This window comes from Quercus robur, chromosome 3 (assembly GCF_932294415.1).
Source record: "Quercus robur chromosome 3, dhQueRobu3.1, whole genome shotgun sequence".
NCBI lineage: Eukaryota > Viridiplantae > Streptophyta > Magnoliopsida > Fagales > Fagaceae > Quercus > Quercus robur.
In genome coordinates this window covers 56,152,331-56,173,845 of record NC_065536.1, presented here as the reverse complement: position 1 = coordinate 56,173,845, position 21,515 = coordinate 56,152,331, and the positions used below count along the sequence as shown (strand labels likewise).

General features: G+C 41.3%; 2 protein-coding genes across 3 annotated transcripts; one reads left to right on the top strand and one right to left on the bottom strand.

Moving 5' to 3' along the window:
• Positions 1–6,214: 6,214 nt before the first annotated feature.
• Positions 6,215–8,001, top strand: LOC126719822 (uncharacterized). The gene is made up of 3 exons (XM_050422334.1): positions 6,215–6,986; positions 7,176–7,474; positions 7,570–8,001. Exons 1-3 carry the CDS (start codon positions 6,215–6,217, stop codon positions 7,999–8,001), a joined length of 1,503 nt encoding a protein of 500 aa, XP_050278291.1.
• A 6,969-nt stretch (positions 8,002–14,970) lies between these two features.
• Positions 14,971–20,199, bottom strand: LOC126718470 (E3 ubiquitin-protein ligase BOI-like). 2 transcript variants are annotated; one of them, XM_050420674.1, is made up of 4 exons: positions 19,787–20,199; positions 17,784–17,966; positions 16,122–16,483; positions 14,971–15,629 (listed from the first exon to the last, which is right to left on the bottom strand). In XM_050420674.1, the coding sequence occupies exons 2-4, from the start codon at positions 17,887–17,889 to the stop codon at positions 15,078–15,080; spliced, it is 1,020 nt and encodes a 339-aa protein (XP_050276631.1). In that variant the 5' UTR covers positions 17,890–17,966; positions 19,787–20,199; the 3' UTR covers positions 14,971–15,077. The 2 variants fall into 2 exon arrangements, with proteins under 2 accessions (XP_050276631.1, XP_050276632.1); XM_050420675.1 differs by lacking the exon at positions 19,787–20,199 and adding an exon at positions 19,626–19,644.
• Between the last annotated feature and the right edge of the window lie 1,316 nt (positions 20,200–21,515).

The following is a 21,515-nucleotide window of genomic DNA, read 5'->3' as shown; positions in this document are numbered from 1 at the left end:
CAAGCGAGTATAAGTGAAGGGATGCAGGATGACTTGCCATAATAAAAATAAAAACCACTCTTTGCATAACACTTCTCTGCAATGTAATGCCTTTCAGCGTAATAATTATACTGAATTGAAGCAACAACAAAAAAAATTCTTAAAGGCGGGATGTCTTAAGTGCATATCAAGTAGGTTCATGAATCGTATTTAATCAATAAATCGGATGTATTTTGCGATATATAAATATGTGAGTTTATATATGTTATTTTTTATGTTAATTTTTTAGATTTGGTCCGAGTCTAGCAAGTTGTTGAACTTGTTTTACCTTACGTTTCTTGAAAACACTTTTGAGTACAAAAAAAATAGCTTTGTCCATGACCTCTCTCCTTTCAAAATTTGGGTCACACATAAGCTTTGGTCTACTCTTACCCCCCCTCTCTCTCTCTCTATTGGCATGCATCTAATGCGTCTTAAATTTGCAATCTCACCTTACACCTAACATCTACAAGGGAAGGAGGTATCAATTGGGTTAGAGATCATTGGCTTCTTCTCTTCTCTACTTCTCTTCTTTTTATTTCCTCTCACCCTTTTCTATTCCCCTTCTAATCCATTGGGACAACAAAAGTAACCATACCCAAGAGACACTCTTGGTTCTAAGCAGTGAGTTCTCTCCAAATTTTTTGTTTAAATTAAAGATATGTTGTTCTCTAACCTTGTCTATATTTTTTATTTTGTATTTTGAAATTTTAGAAACTCTATATTGGATTACTTTGTGTTAATAGATTATGAACAGGCATTTTCTATTTTAAGGAAATAAATCAAGGTCTTTAGCAAAAATAATAATAATTAAAAAAATAAAAAAAGAAACGTATTAAGGACGCATGATTTTGATTATATTAATTTAATATAAGTAAATATGTGTATATATATATATATATATAATTAAGATATGATTCCATGTCTAATATTTATAATATTATATACATTTAGTGCTAGGTAATTTTATACATAAGTGTTCGATTAAATTGGTCTGATTGAATATGTCCCAAGTTTATAATAAACTAGTATTATATTTTAAAAAAATAAATAAATAAAAATAATAGTAATAATAATAAAACTAGTATTATATCTGTGCAGTGCACAGATTAAGAAAATTCATATACAAACTAAGAACATATTTTAATAATATAATCTAAATTGAACGGTAACATAGATAATAAAAATAAAATGACTAAAGTTATTTCAAATTACGTGACTAAAGTATATCCTGTATATCAATTTATTTTAATATATTACTATTAAAATAAATAAATTTCCTTTATATTTCTTGAAATTTTTTGTATTTAATTTTAATCGGAGTAGTACCAAGTTTCTTAAAACTTTGATAAAAGTTTAAGCTAGAGCAAATTATATTATTATTTTTAATATACTTATAGCAAGCACAATTGTCAGACCCAACTTTTGTTGTTGTAACAAAAAATTTATGATAGATGACTGAAATAATTTTAAATAAATAATGAAACTTCTCCTAATTTGTAGAGATTTTGGTTAATTGGAATAGTATTTCCAAAATTAATGAAACTTTAACAAAAAAAATTCATCTCAAGCAAAATATGTTAATGATAGTGTAAAAGTCAGCTTTATTTTTTATTTTTATTTTAGATAGTTTTAACTTATAGCGTTTGTTCCTGATAATAACTCTTTATTATCAGATCAAGACATCAATCAGTTTTTAGTATAGGCGGGGATTGAATCCTAGATCTCTTATTCAACAATCAAAGATTTTACCAGTTGAGTTAACTGGAACTCACAAACTCAGCTTTATTATTAAAACAAATCATTATGATAACTGTAGGGATGAAATTCTCAAAATCAACAAATGGGCCTGTGGACCCACACAAAGCCCAACCATGACCCAACGGGGAATAGGGGCCCGAGTGACTTCCGGCCCAACCCTGTTGAGCCCGGTTTGATCCAAAAGACGTCCGAGGAGGAATGCCTCCTCGGACACGCGAACATGGGCCCAATATGCGTCCCCTCTACAGTGAAGAACCCATTCAGGTGAACGTGGGTAGGAAGGCGAGCCTCACACAGCAGGAAAGAAGAAAATGTAAGGCATCAGGGAGAAGCCACAACTGCCGTATTAAATGCAAGAAAGCTACTTTTTCAGCCGCATTAATGTGGAGAAGACAGGCGAACAGTATTACATTGGCCAATGCAACTCACAGAAAGACAAGGAAGATGTCCGATGGGACAGGCACTCAAGTGAAGGTCCAGATGGCTAACAAGTGTAAGGTTCTTATCAATTCAAGGAGGCTATATAAGAAAAGGAGATCCCCTTGAAGAGGGGATCGGAGAATTAAGAAAAAAGAGAGAGAGAAAGGTTAAAGAACTCTTTAGTCTGTAAACAGAGCAAGAGGTGCACGTATACGTCTCCTCGGACCGATATCTTATAAAACGTAAGCGGAATATTCTCACGTTCAACGTATTGCATGGCGCACATCTAACTGACGTTCACTTCGTCTAGTCCTAGCTCTGTAACCCACTCTCTACAAATTCATTGTCTGGGGACTTTTGGGCCAGAACCACTTGCTTGCTGGGCCTGGGCCCTAAAAATTGCCCCTACAATTGGCGTCGTCTGTGGGAAGAACTTGTGTCTCGACAGGTGAAACAGTAAGAGATGGAAAGATTAGGTCTGCGCCAAACTGGACGTGCAGAATCTTAACGGCAGGACAACTTTTTAAATCTCGAACGAGGAAAGGACCAAGAAAATCAACGAGAGGGCAGTGTGAACACCTCTCACACGAGTAGAAGCCGCTCAAAAGGGAAAGATCATGCATCCCACAAGCAGAATGAGCGAAAGGCTCTATAGCAAGAGATTGATGATTTGAAGAAGAAGCTGCGTCGGGCGCAGCGAAAACGTCCTCCACCCGCCTCGGACATTAGCAGTGATGAGGATGGTGAATACAAGCGAAGGTCAAGAACCCCTCCGAGCGAGACTTTTTCCTATGAGGAAGAGCGGCCTCACAAACGCGGCCACAAAAGCCCGTCTTACCAAGGCCTGGCCAACGATGTCATGAGCAAGGCCCTGGATCGCATCTCCCAGTCGCCATTCACACGTAGGATAGAGAAGGCAGTGCTTCCTCGGTGGTTCAATCAACCGACGTTTGCCATATACAATGGTCTAACTGACCCAGTGGAGCATGTAAGCCAATTCAACCAGAGGATGGCCGTCCACTCCAGGGATGAGGCGCTAATGTGTAAGGTGTTTCCATCCAGCTTGGGACCCATGGCGATGAGATGGTTTGATGCTCTCCATCCGAACTCCATAGATTCCTTTAAACAGCTGACGTAGGCTTTTGGTTCCCACTTCATCACTAGCACTCGAGTCCCTCGGCCCCTCGATTCCCTCTTATCCTTGTCCATGCGGGAAGGAGAAACGCTGAAGGCCTACTCGGACAGATACTGGGAAATGTACAACGAGATAGAAGGAAACTACGATGACGTCGCCATTAGTACATTCAAAAGGGGCCTGCCGACAGAGCATGGCTTAAGAAAGTCCTTCACTGGGAAGCCAGTCACCAGCGTGCGACAACTCATGGACAGAATAGACAAATACAAAAGGGTCGAAGAGGACCAGCAGATGGGGAGGGGTAAAGCGAAGGTTGTCCCTCAGGAGAGGAGGGACTTCAGGTCGGACCGCTTTAGCAGCAGTAACAGGTCGAGAAGAGATTACATGGAACAGTCCGGACCTACTAGGGCTCAGGTAGTCCATGCAGTGTTCCAAGAATCGTTGCATAAGATCCTGGAGAAGGTGAAGTGCGAACCCTTCTTTCAGTGGCCAAACAGGATGGCGGGCGACCCCTTAAAACGCAATCAGAATCTATACTGCGCGTACCACCAGGAGCCAGGTCACACCACCGACGATTGTAGGAATCTGAAAAACCATTTGGATCGGCTTGTCCGAGAAGGAAAGTTGAGGCATCTATTGCACCGCCCTGAATAGTCAAATGTCGAGACCAAACAAGGCACGTTGAAGCCACCCATTGGCATAATAAATGTCATTCTTGCCGCACCTGGGAAGACCGGTTCTAGCCCTTTCAGAGTAATGTCAGTGGGCAGGTTCTCGACGGAGCCAGATGAAAGGGAATCCAAGAGAGCCAAAGTGAGGGCCACGCCATTAATCGGTTTCACGGAGGACGACAAGCAAGGAACTATTCAACCCCACGACGATGCCCTAGTCGTCACGCTCAGAATAGGAGGTTATGACGTGAAAAGGGTGTTAGTTGATCAAGGCAGCGCCGTGGAGGTAATGTACCCTGATTTGTATAAGGGGCTGAACCTGAAGCAGGAAGACCTGTCACCATACGATTCCCCCCTGGTCAGATTTGAAGGAAAAATCGTCATCCCGAAAGGCATGATTAGGCTGCCTGTGCAAACAGACTCAGGCGTGGTAGAAGTGGACTTCATTGTCGTAGATGCATACTCCCCCTATACAGCTATTGTGGCCCGGCCGTGGCTTCATGCACTGGGGGCTATGTCATCAACCTTGCACCAGAAAGTGAAGTATCCGTCAGGAGGTCAAGTTAAAGAAATAATAGAGAATCAAGGAATGGCTAGGCAATGCATGGTGTCGGCAATCTCACGACAATCAAATAGGGAACCTTCCACTTCAGCCGAGAGCGGCTTATAGCAATTAATGACCCCGGTCCAAACTGCGGGTAGTGGAGGACCGGCCATGGAGGTGAACTGTGAGGAGCTGGAGAAAGTACTTGTCGGATCAGACCCTGAGAAGTTTTTTCAGATCGGCTCGGAATTACCAGCACAGGAGAAGTCAGCGCTAGTTGATTTTCTTCGACGGAATGAGGACATATTCGCCTGGGATCCCTATGAAGCCCCCGGGGTTGACTCAGATCTCATATGCCATCACCTTAATGTTAACCCGGCCATAACACCAAAGAAGCAACCTCCTTGGCGGCCGTCAAAAGAACATGCAGACGTTGTGAGAGAAGAGGTCGTAAAATTGAAGAAAGCTGGGGCTATCAAGGAAGTATTCTACCCCAAATGGTTAGTAAACACAGTCGTGGTAAAGAAGAAGAGCGGGAAATGGCGGGTCTGCGTAGACTTCACGGACTTAAACAAGGCCTGCCCAAAGGATCCTTTCCTAATGCCGCGGATAGACCGACTGGTAGATGCAACTGTCGGACACCCCCGAATGAGTTTCTTGGACGCTTTCCAGGGCTACCACCAGATATCCCTGGCTGCCGAAGACCAAGAAAAAACCGCTTTTGTCACCCCAGTTGGCAATTATCATTATAAGGTTATGCCCTTTGGCCTGAAGAACGCCGGGTCGACCTATCAGAGGATGATGACTAGGATGTTCGAATAGCAGATGGGTAAAACCGTTGAAGTGTATATAGATGACATGGTAGTAAAGAGCAAATTGGTGGCCGACCACATCAGAGACCTTGGAGAAGTGTTTCGAATTCTGAGAAAGTACAAGCTACGACTGAACGCATCCAAATGTTCATTTGGGGTGGGATCAGGAAAGTTCTTGGGCTATTTGGTGACCCACTGAGAAATTGAAGTTAACCCTGACCAAATAAGAGCCATTCATAGCTTGCAGCCTCCTCGGAATCCCAAAGAGGTCCAGAAGCTTACCGGCATGATAGCTGCTTTAAACCGTTTCATCTCCCGCTCAGCGGACAGATGCAGGCCTTTTTTCCTCATATTGCACAAGTGGAAGGGCTTCGAGTGGACTGAAGAGTGTGCTTTAGCTTTCCAACAGTGCAAGGAATACCTCGCCCGACCACCGATCATGTCCAGTCCCGATGCCGACGAGGTGTTGTTCGCATACATCGCGGTAGCCTCTCATGCGGTGAGCTTAATGCTAATCCGAGAAGACAACGGCACGCAGCGGCTCGTGTACTACGTAAGCAAATCGCTGCAGGAGGCAGAGACCCGGTATCTCCCCCTCGAAAAAGTTATATTAGCCGTCGTACAAGCCACGCGGAAGCTCCCCCACTATTTTCAGGCACATACAGTAGTTGTGCTAACTCAACTTCCACTGAAATCAGTCCTCCGCAGCACCGACTACACAGGTAGAATAGTTAAGTGGGGAACAATCCTGGGCGCCTTCGACATTAGATACATGCCTCGCACCGCCATAAAAGGCCAGGTCCTCGCCGATCTAGTAGCTGAATTTGCGGAGCCCACCCTAGAAGGGATGGAAATGTCGGGGTCACCAAGTGCTGATGGGAAACTGGTCAACACGGTCTCTCAGCATGAGCATAATAGGTGGAAAGCACACATCGATGGTGCAGCAAACCAAAGGGGCTCAGGAGTGGGGCTTGTTCTAGTCTCTCCCGAAGGGATAACCATAGAGAAGTCGCTGAGGCTCGGATTCTCTGCCACGAATAACGAAGCCGAGTATGAGGCACTGTTGAAGGGGATGTCAATGATTTGGAAATTGGGTGGAAAATGCGCAAGCATCTTCTCAGACTCGAGACTCGTTGTGGGACAAGTAAATGGGGAATTGGAGGCGAAGGATGAAAGGATGCAAGGTTACCTGGCCCGGGCTAAACACGTGCAGACCCATTTCGATGACTTCCGTGTAACCCATATACCCAGGAGTGGGAACACCCATGCTGACTCTCTCGCAACACTGGCCACCTCCTCTGCTCAGCTCCTTCCGCGGGTTATTTTAGTTGAAGATCTCTGCCGCCCAACAACAGAGAAGGCTAACGGAATTCGGGTACATAACGTCAGGGTAGGACCTAGCTGGATGGACCCCCTGGTGCTGTTCTTAAAGCACGACACCTTGCCGGACGATAAGGTTGAGGCTGACAAGATCAGGAGGAAAGCTTCTCGATTCTGGCTGTCCGAGGACTCCAAGCTTTACCGACGCTCATTCTCGGGGCCATACCTGCTGTGTGTGCACCCAGAGGCTACAGAACTCATACTGGAAGAGTTACACGAAGGGATCTGTGGAAGCCATACGGGGGGTAGGTCCCTCTCCCACAGGGCCATGACGCTGGGTTACTGGTGACCGAGCATGCATAAAGAGGCTCTGGAATATGTGAAGAAATGCGACCAATGCCAAAGGTTCGCCCCAAACATACATCAGCCGGGCGGAGTACTTAACCCGCTGTCCAGCCCTTGGCCATTCGCACAATGGGGCCTAGACATACTAGGGTCGTTCCCCAAAGCGGCTGGGAACAAGAAGTTTCTTCTCGTTGGCACCGATTACTTCACGAAGTGGGTCGAAGTTGAGGCGCTGGCAAACATCAGGGACGTCGATGTCAAGAAATTTGTCTGGAAAAATATTATCACTAGGTTCGGGACCCCGCACACCCTGATCTCGGACAACGGCCTCCAATTTGACAGCAAGGCCTTTAGAGAATATTGCAATGAGCTGGGGATTATCAACCGATACTCCACACCGGCCTACCCACAGGGTAATGGACAGGCAGAAGCCATCAACAAAACCATAGTGAATGGACTGAAGAAGAGGTTGGACGACGCGAAAGGAAGGTGGGTTGAAGAGTTAGCCCACGTCTTGTGGACATACCGCACCACGCCTCGCAGGTCCACGGGAGAAACCCCCTTTCATTGACCTACGGAGCCGAGGCTGTCATCCCACTGGAGATAAACTTCCCCACCCAGAGGACTACTGCCTTCAACCCCATTGCTAACAACAGCCTTCTGGAAAAAAGCCTGGATCTCCTCGAAGAGAGAAGGGAAAGTGCGATGGTTCACCTAGCTTATTATCAGCAAAAGCTCAAACAGGGCTACGACGCCAAGATGAAGTCAAGGCCCTTGACGCTCGGGGATCTAATGCTGAGGAAAGTCCTGGGCACCGCAAGGAACCCTGCATGGGGAAAGCTTGGACCAAACTGGGAGGGCCCATACCGTATCACATCCGTAGCCGGCATTGGGGCATACTTTTTGGAAGACTTGGACGAACATGTAGTACCACGTCCGTGGAATGTAAATAACCTGAAAAGGTACTGCTATTAATGAAAGACACCATGCTTGACGCCGTGTTATTGTACAGCTATTTGGACTAAGCGTTAAACAGAACCCAAGTCCTGCCTGGCTCCTCGGACCACAGGCTTGGGGGAAATTAACCTCGCAACAATTGTCACTAAGCGTTAAACAGAACCCAAGTCCTGCCTGGCTCCTTGGACCACAGACTTGGGGGAAATTAACCACGCAACGATTCTCAATAAGTGTTAAACAGAACCCAAGTCCTGCCTGGCTCCTCGGACCACAGGTTTGGGGGAAATTAACCTCGCAACAATTGTCACAAAGCGTTAAACAGAACCCAAGTCCTGCCTGGCTCCTCGGACCACAGGCTTGGGGGAAATTAACCTCGCAACAATTGTCACTAAGCGTTAAACAGAACCCAAGTCCTGTCTGGCTCCTCGAACCACAGACTTGGGGGAAATTAACCTCGCAACAATTGTCACTAAGCGTTAAACAGAACCCAAGTCCTGCCTGGCTCCTCGGACCACAGACTTGGAGGAAATTAACCTCGCAACAATTGTCACTAAGCGTTAAACAGAACCCAAGTCCTGCCTGGCTCCTCGAACCACAGGTTTGGGGGAAATTAACCTCGCAACAATTTTCACTAAGCGTTAAACAGAACCCAAGTCTTGCCTGGCTCCTCGGACCACAGACTTGGGGGAAATTAACCTCGCAACAATTGTCACTAAGCGTTAAACAGAACCCAAGTCCTGCTTGACTCCTCGGACCACAGACTTGGGGGAAATTAACCTCGCAACAATTGTCAATAAGTGTTAAACAGAACCCAAGTCCTGCCTGGCTCCTCGGACCACAGGTTTGGGGGAAATTAACCTCGCAACAATTGTCACAAAGCGTTAAACAGAACCCAAGTCCTGCCTGGCTCCTCGGACCACAGGCTTAGGGGAAATTAACCTTGCAACAATTGTCACTAAGTGTTAAACAGAACCCAAGTCCTGCCTGGCTCCTCAGACCACAGGCTTGGGGGAAATTAACCTCGCAACAATTGTCACTAAGCATTAAACAGAACCCAAGTCCTGTCTGGCTCCTCGAACCACAGACTTGGGGGAAATTAACCACGCAACGATTCTCAATAAGTGTTAAACAGAACCCAAGTCCTGCATGGCTCCTCGGACCACAGACTTGGGGGAAATTAACCACGCAACGATTCTCAATAAGTGTTAAACAGAACCCAAGTCCTGCATGGCTCCTCGAACCACCGACTTGGGGGGAAATTAACCATGAAGTGATTTTCACCAAGCGTTAAACAGAACCCAAGTCCTGCCCTGCTCCTCGGACCACAGACTTGGGGAGAATTTACCACGAAGCAATTCTGTCTAAATTATTAACTATCATTCTTTACACATTCGTTCATTCACGCTTGGTTTTCAGCAATTAACGGCAGAATAAACATCCATTTATGATAAAAACAGAAGAGAAAGTAAAACAACAAGAAGAAAAGGAAACGACACCTTTCATTAAAATCCCCAAAAGCAATCCTTTTACAATCATTAAACAGAACAAAACATGAAAGGTCTAACAAGAAAGATCCTACACTACTTTCCTAAATCTGATCCCTGAGCAGGCCTGGGTTGGTCGTTTGCTGACTGTGGCCCCGGAACAGTCTCCTTAGCCTGTGCAACAACCTCCCTGATTGAAAGGCTGTCCTCGGACAACTTGTCTTTCCCGGCCGGCTGTGCACCCTCAGCTTCAGGCGTAGCGGAGTCCGAGGCCAAAGCCTTCGTGGGGAGAGGCTCTTCAGTCGCGACCTCGTCAGGGATCTCACGAACGTCCTTAGGAAAAAAGATGTTCTCAGTTTTCCTAAGGTCGGAATCCGCTGGGATTGCCGCCCGGTCCAAGGCCACACCCCAAGACAGGGTGATGTATTCCCTACATACAGTGGCCACCTCCTCGGCCAGCCTGACCTCAGTGTCCTTGACCCCACGATCATAAGAGGCTGCCACTGCCTTCTTGGCCGCCTCCCTCGCCAGGCGGGCCTCCCCCTTAACCTTTGTAAGCTCGGCCTTGAGATCTGAAACCGCCTGCTTCTCTGCCTTAAGATTTTCCTCGGACTGGCGGAGCTGTAGGCGCAGATCCTCAGCCTGCTTAGTGGCATTTTTGAGGTCGGCTTCCGCGCTGTCTCGCCCCTTCTTCGCCTCCTTTACTTCATGGCTTAGGCTATCATTTTCCTTCTTGAGGTCGCCAGTAGCCCTTTCGGCAATACGGCGGGACTGAGCCTCTTTATGAAGGTCCTCACGTGCCTTTTTGGCCCACTCCTCAGCTACGAAGATTTGCTGAGTGACCTGCACCAGGAGAATAAAAGCGTAATCGAAGAGAATGGTGAATAAATGGATGCGTAACAAGAGAGCGAGATAATAAAAGTTTTCGCTTACCATTGCCATGTCCTTCTTCAGCGACATGAAGAGTTCTGGTTGCTGAGTATCTCGAAGCCCCTGCATGTCGCGAGGCAAAAGAAGAGGCTACTGCAGGGCCTCAACCAAGAATGACGCCTCTCGTCGTTGGGATTCCCACAAGGTTGCATCCCAAGAAATCGGAGCGCCATCCAGTTCGAGCCGCGGCGACCATATCCGTTGTTCCCTCCGAATAGCCGCCTCGTCTCGGCTATCAATGGACTTGGTCCTCTTCTCTTTGGGCTCCTTGGTGTCTTTGCCCTTCTTCTGAGGTTTGGCTTTTTCTTGGCCAACCTCACCCTCCTCCAACTCCCCCACAGGCCTTTTTCGCCTTAAATTGGGCATAGACTGCAGCACCACATCCGAGGTGGGAGGAGGAGGAGGAGGAGCCTTGGAGGTCGGCTGCTCCTTTTGGGCATCCTTGGAAGACTGCCCTTTGTTCCTATTGGCAAGAAGGCCCTTGAGGCCAGACCTTTGTCTCAAGTCCATTCCTTCTTCTTCTTCAGGCTCTTGGCTGGTACCAACTTGTGCGGTTACTAAACCCAAGTCAGGGGCTGCTGAGGCGCGGTCCAGATCTGAATCAGAATCTGAGAGCTTTACTATCCTGGCCGACACCTCTCCCTCCTCGGCAAAGTGAAATTGGTCTATCTGATCCTCCAAAGACGAGTGCGAGGAACCGGCTTCTTCCTCTGGGATAACTACTGCAGGAAAGGCACGCTGAGCAGGCAGCTGGACGGGGGGTAAATCTCTCGAAGCAAAAAAGCCTGGTACGGAGACGTCTATCCGTGCCAATCGCGGACTACCTGCCCTAATTGCTTGGCCGGGCTCTACTAGGGCACGAGTGAGGGGCACGTAGTCCAAAATCAAAGGCGCGGATCGCAATTGCCCGTCTGAACTCACGTAAATCTCAGACCTTAGAAGGAAGTTGAGTGCTTGGACGTTGACCAAACTAAGCCGAGGAGTCGTATGCTTCTTGTCTGCAAGATCCGAAGAGAGGGATGTATTAGTCCGAGGAGGCAAACAAGCAAAGTCAGAATAAAAAAAAAAAAAAGGGGGGGGGGGGGGAAGATTAAAACTAAAATCCTTTCCAAGGGATCTAACTCTATGGTGCCCCACCTGGTTTTCCTGCCTTGACTGGGCAGTGAAGACCGTCGTGCCACGGCCCGGAGACGATCAAAAGGTCGTCCTTCAAGCTTTTGTTGGACTTGGGAAGGCAGGATATCAACCTCACCTCATCGGACCTGGACTTCAAGTAATATGAGTCGCCGAGGCTGTGCAATTCATATAGATGAACCACATCATGCCATGAAAGGCCGAGGTTCATCTGATTGTTTAGGACCTCTATGCACCCCAGGATTCGGAACATATTCGCGACGCATTGGTGAGGGGCCAACCTATAACCACGCAAGTAATCCCTAGTTATCCTCCCCATAGGGATGGTCATTCCTCCTTCCACAAAGGCTATCATCGGAATGGCCACCTGCCCCGTCCTTCTCTTGATAAAGAGCTCCTCTAGATGACAATACTCTAGACCTACCTCCGGCGGAATACGGTATTTGGCCCTGAAGCCTTCCATACCGGCCGGGGAATCTACCAACTTGTCAAGCTTACCCATCCCCCTAATCCTAGGTGACACGAAGACGATTTACTTAAGAAATAACGCCGGAAAAAGGGCAATGGAAAAAGGAGTGCGCACTTACGGGTGAGGAACTGGCAGGAAATCTTCAAGAGGACGACTGCGAAGGCTTGAACGCTTTAAAGGGGAGAGTGCGAGAGTGTTCTGAGTGCTCGAATGCTTGTCCAAAAACAAGAAGGAAATGTCTTTGAAAGTCTTATGTATCTAGGAGAAGCTGGACAGACATCTTCCCGCCTAGGGAAACGGAAATGATCCCAACCGTTGATCTAGCGTCCAACCGTCGGATCAAAATATCTAAAACCGCTAAAAGCAGTAATTAGCGCCGCATGGGGTCATTAACCACCTCCGTCATTAATGAGGCACGTGAGAAGCATACCTCTGCGCAAGTAAAGCAGGGACCCACAGTAAATAATCCTATGAATGTCAAAATCCCGCCCTTCCTTCTCGGACAAGAAAGAAAGAGCCGGAATTTTGAGGGGCTATTGTAGGGATGAAATTCCCAAAATCAACAAATGGGCCTGTGGACCCACACAAAGCCCAACCATGACCCAACGGGGAATAGGGGCCCGAGTGACTTCCGGCCCAACCCTGTTGAGCCCGGTTTGATCCAAAAGACGTCCGAGAAGGAATGCCTCCTCGGACACGCGAACATGGGCCCAATATGCGTCCCCTCCACAGTGAAGAACCCATTCAGGTGAACGTGGGTAGGAAGGCGAGCCTCACACAGCAGGAAAGAAGAAAATGTAAGGCATCAGGGAGAAGCCACAACTGCCGCATTAAATACAAGAAAGCTACTTTTTCAGCCGCATTAATGTGGGGAAGACAGGCGAACAATATTACATTGGCCAGTGCAACTCACAGAAAGACAAGGAAGATGTCCGATGGGACATGCACTCAAATGAAGGTCTAGATGGCTAACAAGTGTAAGGTTCTTATCAATTCAAGGAGGCTATATAAGAAAAGGAGATCCCCTTGAAGAGGGGATCGGAGAATTAAGAAAAAAGAGAGAGAGAAAGGTTAAAGAACTCTTTAGTCTGTAAACAGAGCAAGAGGTGCACGTATACGTCTCCTCGGACCGATATCTTATAAAACGTAAGCGGAATATTCTCACGTTCAACGTATTGCATGGCGCACATCTAACTGACGTTCACTTCGTCTAGTCCTAGCTCTGTAACCCATTCTCTACAAATTCATTGTCTGGGGACTTTTGGGCCAGAACCACTTGCTTGCTGGGCCTGGGCCCCAAAAACTGCCCCTACAATAACTATTTAAATGATATAAAATAAATAATGGAACTTGTTTTAAATATTTAAAATCTTTTGGAAGTATAATTTATTTAGGGAATTTTTTATTTTTTTATTTTTAAGTATTTGAAAATGAAATGATAGAGTTTCCTTGCAGTAAGTGTCCGTTTAGCATGATTAATTTTGTCAACTTATTTTACTATTCAGCTTATTTTTACTATTATTTATGGGTCCTACTGCACTTTTTGGTACTATTTATGGATCCCACTATATTATTTCAGGTAATTTTTACCTTTATTTACAGTACTTTCAGCAAAAAGTTTTCTGTTTTAGCAAAATAAACGGATCCCAAACAGACCTTTACTATGCTAATTATTTTACTGATTATTTAATATACTTATAGTATCCAAATGACATAAGGAGCACAAGTAGAAAGGAAAGGAAAAAATAAAAATAAAGGTGTCCATTTAGTCCAACCACAATAGATGACAAAATTTTATTATAGTGTATAATATGATATGATTTGGACATGAGCATAATATGTAATTTTATTGTAAATGTTTTGGCGACAATAATATAATTTCATTTCTTTAAGGTCAGATGGTATATTGGAGGTCTTTATTTCACATGGAAGGATTGTGTGTGTGTGTGTGTGTGTGTGTGTGCTTAGATAGGCTTTAGTGACAATTTATGTGAATTTCTGTTACTTTCAGTTCACAGTAATTCATTTGAGGGTACTACTTGAAACCATTTTAAATGTTAGTGGTTTTAATTGAAACCCAAACTTATAAAGGAATTATACAAGCTACTTGTGTCTTTTATAAATGGTACCTGCTTGTCACTAGGTAAGTATAGCTACTTGCTACCAGATTCTCAAAAAAAAGCTGCTTGCTACCAAAAAGAAAATTTTCTTTTATAAATGGTAGCTGCTTGGCACTAGGAAAGTATAGCTACTTGCTACCAAAAAGGGATGCCACTTAATTTGTGCAACTACTATTTTTAAGACCCAATTTTTATTAGGAATCTCAGATAATACATCATATGGTAATTAATAAAAACATCTTCATGTATTAAATTATGAGAAATGCTAACGAATATCCTTAGGGCATTGATTAATAATTCATTTTAAGAAAATTTCAACATCACTTTTATGGAAAATTAAAAAAACTATCAAAATATTAATTTTTTTTCTTTTTCCAGAAATTTTTTTTTTTAATTGGATTGTTAACCAATGTCTTAAGAATACTCGTTAGCATAACTCTTAAATCATTTGGCTCATCAAATTAATTAAATAAGTCAAACGACTCATTAAATATGTCATGCTACCAATAATACACGCAGATTGTCGCGGATTGTCATTTGAGTCCTATAGTGGGGTTGAAAGGGTTTTCCACCAACAATTAAGGGTAAACCCCGTCCTAATATAGGTTAAACAAGCCAATCATTGTCAGAGCGCCTCAGCCTTTCCTTGTATATTCATTAAATAAAACGTGAAAAGCATACCAGATTAACTCAAACACCATGACATTCACAAAATATGCTTTTTCCCTTGCCAATAAAAATGCTCACATTTTTTATTGTTCTCCTAGTTGATTATGATATGCCAACTTTTTCTCGTTAGTTTCACATCCACTAGATGAGAGAGACAGAGAGAGAGAGACGAGAAAGTATCTACAGAAAAATCACACGTGCTCTATTTATGAACATAATTGGTTCCCCACATATGATTCACAATTTCAGGGATGTAGAGTAATTGATTTTTCATTTTCATGGTATAATTTAGGCCAGGTACACTTGGAAACTACCAGTTTTCATCAACTGGCATACAGGACAGGCACTAATTAACCCATCACAGTCCTTGCATAAACACAAGTGCCTACAAGGCATCAATAACATAGACACCTCCCTTGCCTTGCATGCCCTGCAAATCATGTGCTCCTTCAAGCCTTGGTAATTCCTGGAAATTGATTTTGAAGGCCCACCTGGAATGCTGAGGTAGTTGTTTGGGTCAATATATGAGGCAGTATCATCAACTTCACTGTCTCCGAATCCTTCCTTCCCTTGTTCCGCGCCCTGTGATATCGCCTGCTGGAGATTGCTCTTCAGGACATTGACAATCGACTCATTGTACTTTGCTCTATAGTGCCAATTCTGGGCTTCAATGGCTACCTGCTTTATTTTCTCTACCAGTTCCTTGTTCTTACTGTTCATGTTATCTATTTCTATTTCTTTCTCACGTAACTTTTTACTTACGCCTTTCTCTATAGTGGCAAGGAAAGAAGCCATGTGTCTCTGCTTCAAGTCCCTTACCCCTTTTGCCAAGTGTTCCTCCTGGTTGAAAAGTAATGAAAAGATTATTTCAAATGTACTAAAAAAAAGCAGAAAATGATCACAAGAATATTATAAAATCAGCTTGAAAATTCCCTTTTTGTCGAGTATGAATGTATAGTGTACAGGTCTCCAAGATACAACATTGATGAAAAACATTAATGCCATCAAAATATTTACATCTGAAGTATACTATTTCAAAGGGGATTCTTCATTTGAGATACCAATGTCAGCAGATTTAGATGTCATTGAAGAAAAATCAAATTGACTAGGAAGGAAAGAATTGAAATGACACAAGGATATAATTTAACAGGAAAAACAGATCAATAATTTCTTTTGGCCAATAAAATCAAGAATGGGGGAAAGTAAATTAAAAAGACTTTTTGAATGATTGAACAGCTGTTGCAAAGCAATCTTCTATAATTAAACAGTTACCCAGAATCATTTAGCACTAAACGACACATATTTATATGATTACATAGGGGGGAGCAATACCTGAATTTTGATATACTGGTCAAACTCTTCTTTCTGCCGATCAAGCTCAGTCCTAATATTGTCACCAAGGGACAAGATGATTGATGGTGCAGCCGTCATACTTCCACTTGCAGAAGTTACAGACGAATTCCGTTCATCATCATCATATGATAATCGTAACCCTGTTGATACAGCATTCGGGTTTGGAATGCTTGCTGAGCGATCAACTTCATCTTTACAGGCATTGTAATTTAAGGATATCTGAAGTTTTTGCTGCCTTGAGATATCTTCCATTTCCCTGCCTCGTTTATTTGGCCGAAGCATAGGAGTAATATGCTCATTTCCAAAATAATTTACCGGATCAACACTACATCCAGCTGGCACTGCAACATAATATGCATATTCATTATGCCTAGAGACCAGTGATTACATTTCAGAAAATATACAAAAGGAAAAGAGGAAATATGACTATTAAATTAAAAATATAAAAGGAAGGGAAAAAAAATATATGACCATGCAGTCCAATACACAAGAAGTGTATATATTCAGAACCAAATGAGCAAGTGATCTTTTCCTCTTATCATATTGGAAAATTTATGTTAAATGATGGTCATATTTCATCTCATCTCAGCTTTATTCACATGTGTTCTATGCTCATAGCTGGCAAGAGGTAGGCTCTAGATAGTGGCAATGTAATTTTGATAACTACGATGGACACGTTGTAACTTATGCATAACAAATTAAATATTACTGATTTGATCCTATTAAGAAACTTGCTTAATGCCTCATTAGTATTTTGTATTCATCTACTTTCAAATATAAATCAGATTTTCTAGTTTGATTTACATCCAAAACAAGGTTCCAAATACTAGTAATATTGGTGTCAGGTACCCAAGATCAATTATTTGTGACCAAAAGATGATAATATTGATATTAGTATAAGTACTTCAAAAGACAAAAAATAAAAAGTTTCAGTAACAAATGCCTCTTTCTAGCAAAACAGAATTTTTTATTTTGTTTATTTCTCAAAGAGAATATGCCAACATATCCACCTTTAAGCATAAAAGATTTTGGTCACAAGTAAAAGAAACTCCAAAAAAGTAACTGCAATGTTGATGAAGATATGGAAAAAATTCAAAAAAAGAAAACGGTAAAAGAATATTCATGTTGATATGATGTTATTATCCTCTTTTCTAAGGTTGACTTATCTAAATTTTAAAAATATTCATTTTGCACTATTATTTAATCTCATATCCTTATCTCAAAAGTTAATAAATCCTGACTGCTTGTAAAAGAAGGTCAAATACAGACATTTTGTGATGATGATGAGTGACGGTGGTGATGATAGGGAAAAATTCTATAAAACAAAAAACAAGAATGGTTTCCACCAATGTGCCACTCCGTGTCAACATAAATGAGGCACAGATAGGAAGGACGGATTCTGTTTCCACTTTCCATCACTAACAGGAAAGCAATTTTCTAAATGATAATCAGGAAAAATTACAGTCCTTATTAATCAACCTATGAATCCAAAAATACACTCCAGCATGAAGGCAAAAGATCCCCAATAAAAGCTTATAACAATACCATAAGCAATATGATAAACATAATGGTATGCATTGAATAGAGTCATGACATTCAAAGCAATTATAACTGTGCTAACAAACGCAGAAGAGAACTCACGACTGCCAAATAACTGCAGCTTATTTGATGCATCAGTCTGAAACTGGAAACGATTCTCATCAAGGAAAGCAGGATGCACAGGATTGCCATTGTTGCCTCCCAACATTTTCCTCAAACAAAAATAAATTCCTCTTTTTACTTGCTCCTGAAGAACTAGAGTAAAATAACCAGTGGAAATCCTACCTGCCAAAAAAAGAGGAAAATGTTTTAATATGACAAGCTAGAAACAGCTGATATTCTAGCAATTCTAAAGAATGCAGGCAGAAAACCTTATATACAAAGAACAAATTCACGAGAATGACTGGTTCCTTCTCAAGAAATGATCATATACAATACATGCTAGGTTCACCATCTAAGGCTTTAGTCTTGATGCATAATTCAAGACACTCACAAATTTGTATCTCATTCATAGTGTTTGGAAGACGGTTCATGTGATACACTTAAATCATTTGACATTAATTTCAGATAATCCATAAGCATTAGAAGTAAACCCATAAAAAGTTGGAGACAGGCTATGGATGAGAATTTTCGAAGACTACAATACAATTCAAACCTACCAAGTGCAATATAGTTTTCCATTTGACATTAGTGATACGATGCTAGCTAGCAATTAAAGATAAGTTGTTATTGCTATGCATAGTTTAAAATCACTTTCTCAACTCTCATAGTTGGGGGTTTACGCATTGTCTCTCTTTGTTTGACTTCCCTAATTCTGTTAGTTTTTCCATTTGATTGGCTTGTATACATTTCTGTGCAGTGAGTTTACCACTTTACCATCATAAACTCATTGTACTTTTATTATCAATAAAGATCGTTATTACCTATCAAAAAAAAAAAAAAAAAAAAAAAAAATAATATATATGCCCTCATGAGCATGCAAACAGAATGCGACACCATAAAGAATTAAATTCCAAATCTTCAGCAAAGGCTTCTTTATATAAAATCTGAATCTACTTGATAAATTTCTCACCCATTTAACAAACTTAGATTTTAATAAATATAACCATACAAACAAAAGAATGAAGAAGTCGGCCTTAGGTTTCCAACCGGAGTAGTACGATGGGACCAAAAACAACATCTCAACTCTAAGATAACATGTAAAACACAGCTTTTTATTGCTAAAAATAGCATATTGCTAAAAATTCATAAACATTCCATTTAATTCTTTGAAATCAAAGAAATCCATAAACCACACGGCCAAAAAGGTAAATATTATTTATATATATATATATATATATATACACACAAAAAAAAAAAAAAAAAAAAAAAAAAAAAAAAAAAAACATATACACATTATTAAATATTAAACAGATAATCCATTGACTTACAAACAAAAAGGAAAACACATGAGCAAAAGCAAGTTTAAAAGATAAGAGCTGATAAGCTTATAAAAAAAATAAAAATAAAAAGTCATTGTGAGCAAGATTGAGAAAGTCAGATGCATATAAGATAAACCCAATTGCAAACTAGAGAGAGACACGGGATCCATGATACCCAGAAAGGTGAATTAGACATACAGAGGGAAGTAGATATACAGAGAGATTAGAACCCAAAAGAATTAACTTTTTTGTTTTGCTGAATAATCAAGATTAGAACTTGAAAATATTTTCTTCACACCAAAGATGAGAGAATCTAGTAATCAGAAAAGTGAGTTTGACCAAAAATTTTCAGATGAGATAAGCAGACAGAAGAAGAAGAAGAAAAAAAAAAAAAAACTCATACTATGTAAGATAATAGATTTCCTCCAAGATTGTTTTCAATCTGTAAAAACATAAGAGAATCCACACGCAAATGTTCATATAAAAAGCAATCTAAATCCTAAAACATCATAATCCAAGTTACTTTGAAATAAAGCAGCCTGTTTGATACACTCTCAAGAGAGACAAGGAATGCACCAGATCCTGTAATCCCACCACAACTCTCAATCCACCATAGAAACATATAAAAAAAAAATACCCAACAAAAAAAAGAAGAAGAAGATAGCACGTGAAGTAGATAGATACCTTAAAAATGCAAGCTTTTTGGTAAGGAGGGTAAGGAGGGTAAGAGGGAACGATCAAAAATGATGTTCCATCAAAACGATCTGTGAAAATGCAAGAAAGAACTTAGAGAGCCAGATGGGTCACAGAGGTGTATAGTAACTGACAGAGAGAGAGAGAGAGAGTAAGTAATGGTTGGAGTTGATGAAAGAATGGTGCGGTGAGAGTAGGAGGAGTGTGTTAGAGAAATAAAGAAAGAGAGAGAGAATGGATGAAATGAATGAATCAAAGAATGAATGAATGAATGAAAGAATCGGTGGTAGTGGTTACGCAAACCGATTTCCGTTCTTACTTTCTTTACTTTCCTTTTTGTTTTTTTTTTGGTTTTTGGTTTTTGGTTTTTCTTTTATTTTGTTCCAGTTTGTTCTGTTCTGTATTTAACTTTTCAGTTTTCAAAAAACACAAAAAATAAAGGCAAGAAAAGTAAGGAATAGTGGCAGGTGGGTTTTAAAAAAACAAATATTAAAAAATAAAAAACGCCCGTATTAACAGAGGAGATAGGAGTGGGACCCAATCCCACATCGGAAGGAGAGGGGGGCAGTTTTCTGGAATCCCGGTTCATGTGTAATAGTCATATTCATTGATTCATGAAAAAGAGTCGTGAGACTCATTCAGAGTCATAACTCATAACCATAGGCATAGACAATATAGACTTTATTACTTTTCTCTCTCTCTCTCTCTCTCTCTCTCTCTTAAATTTTGTTTTCCTACTCATTCAATTTTCATACACCTCACAATTTTTTTGTTTGTTCTTTCACTACTTACTGTCAGAGACTGCCTACAGTGTCATCCACTCCCACCACCAACGTCTTTGAAAATATTTAATTGCTTATCCATTCTAGTCTTTTCTAGAGGACCATATTGCCCCCCCTTTTTTTTTTCTTTCATTTATATTCTTTTATCTTTACTATTTAAGTGAGGATAAAGTTTTTCTTCGAATGATTCTCTAAAAAGAAATATAGAGGTTTACCTTCCAATCAATTTGGAGGAAGATTCATCCAATTTATTAAGTGTTTTGATTGAAAATTTTAGCATGTAAATTTATTTGGTGTTATACACAACAAGTTTTTGTATGATCAATTTTCACTAAACATAGGATTGAATTACGCATTATGATTATTTCAAATATCAAAACAATGGAAGATTAATCATTATATGTACATCCAGTCATAAAAATAAATAAATAAAGTATTTAGATGAATTATTCATTTCTTGGAAAAGTGACTTGTTTTCTAATCTTTGATTACAAATTTAGAAATGAGTAAGAAATTTTTTCTTTTGTTTGGTTTTTATGAAAGTCAATAATATTTGTTATACTAATTCAAAATAATTAATTACCTAAACTAATACCTTCATTCAAGAAAACAAACCGCAAGAAAAAAAAAGGGGGGGGGGGTTTATTTGAAAATCTCAAGTAGGAAAACAAACTCAAACTTTCAAATCTATGCAACAAATTAAATGGAAAAATACTTGATTAAGAAAAAATGTCATTTGAAAAAAGATTCAATTCTCAATCAATGATTGGCTTATTGAATATGCATGTAACCATCCAATAAATATTTTCCACTCTTCAAAATTCAACGAGATGTTTCACTCTATTAACCTTGTTTGCTATTGAGATTGAAGTGATAACTCAATGGTAATATCATCCTAATGATGCTTTATGTCAGTAGTTTGAAGTTGATCCCTCCCT

Excerpts from the sequence above, each read along its gene's own strand:
- LOC126718470 (XM_050420674.1), bottom strand. The coding sequence starts at position 17,889 with ATGTTGGGAGGCAACAATGGCAATCCTGTGCATCCTGCTTTCCTTGAT. Across the intron at positions 16,484-17,783 it reads GCTGCAGTTATTTGGCAGTC|TGCCAGCTGGATGTAGTGTT; the intron begins GTGAGTTCTCTT and ends ATTATGTTGCAG. Across the intron at positions 15,630-16,121 it reads ACCAGTATATCAAAATTCAG|GAGGAACACTTGGCAAAAGG; the intron begins GTATTGCTCCCC and ends CTTTTCAACCAG.
- LOC126719822 (XM_050422334.1), top strand. The coding sequence starts at position 6,215 with ATGTCGGGGTCACCAAGTGCTGATGGGAAACTGGTCAACACGGTCTCT. Across the intron at positions 6,987-7,175 it reads CTGTGGAAGCCATACGGGGG|GGTCGTTCCCCAAAGCGGCT; the intron begins GTAGGTCCCTCT and ends TAGACATACTAG. Across the intron at positions 7,475-7,569 it reads AAGCCATCAACAAAACCATA|GTCCACGGGAGAAACCCCCT; the intron begins GTGAATGGACTG and ends CACGCCTCGCAG.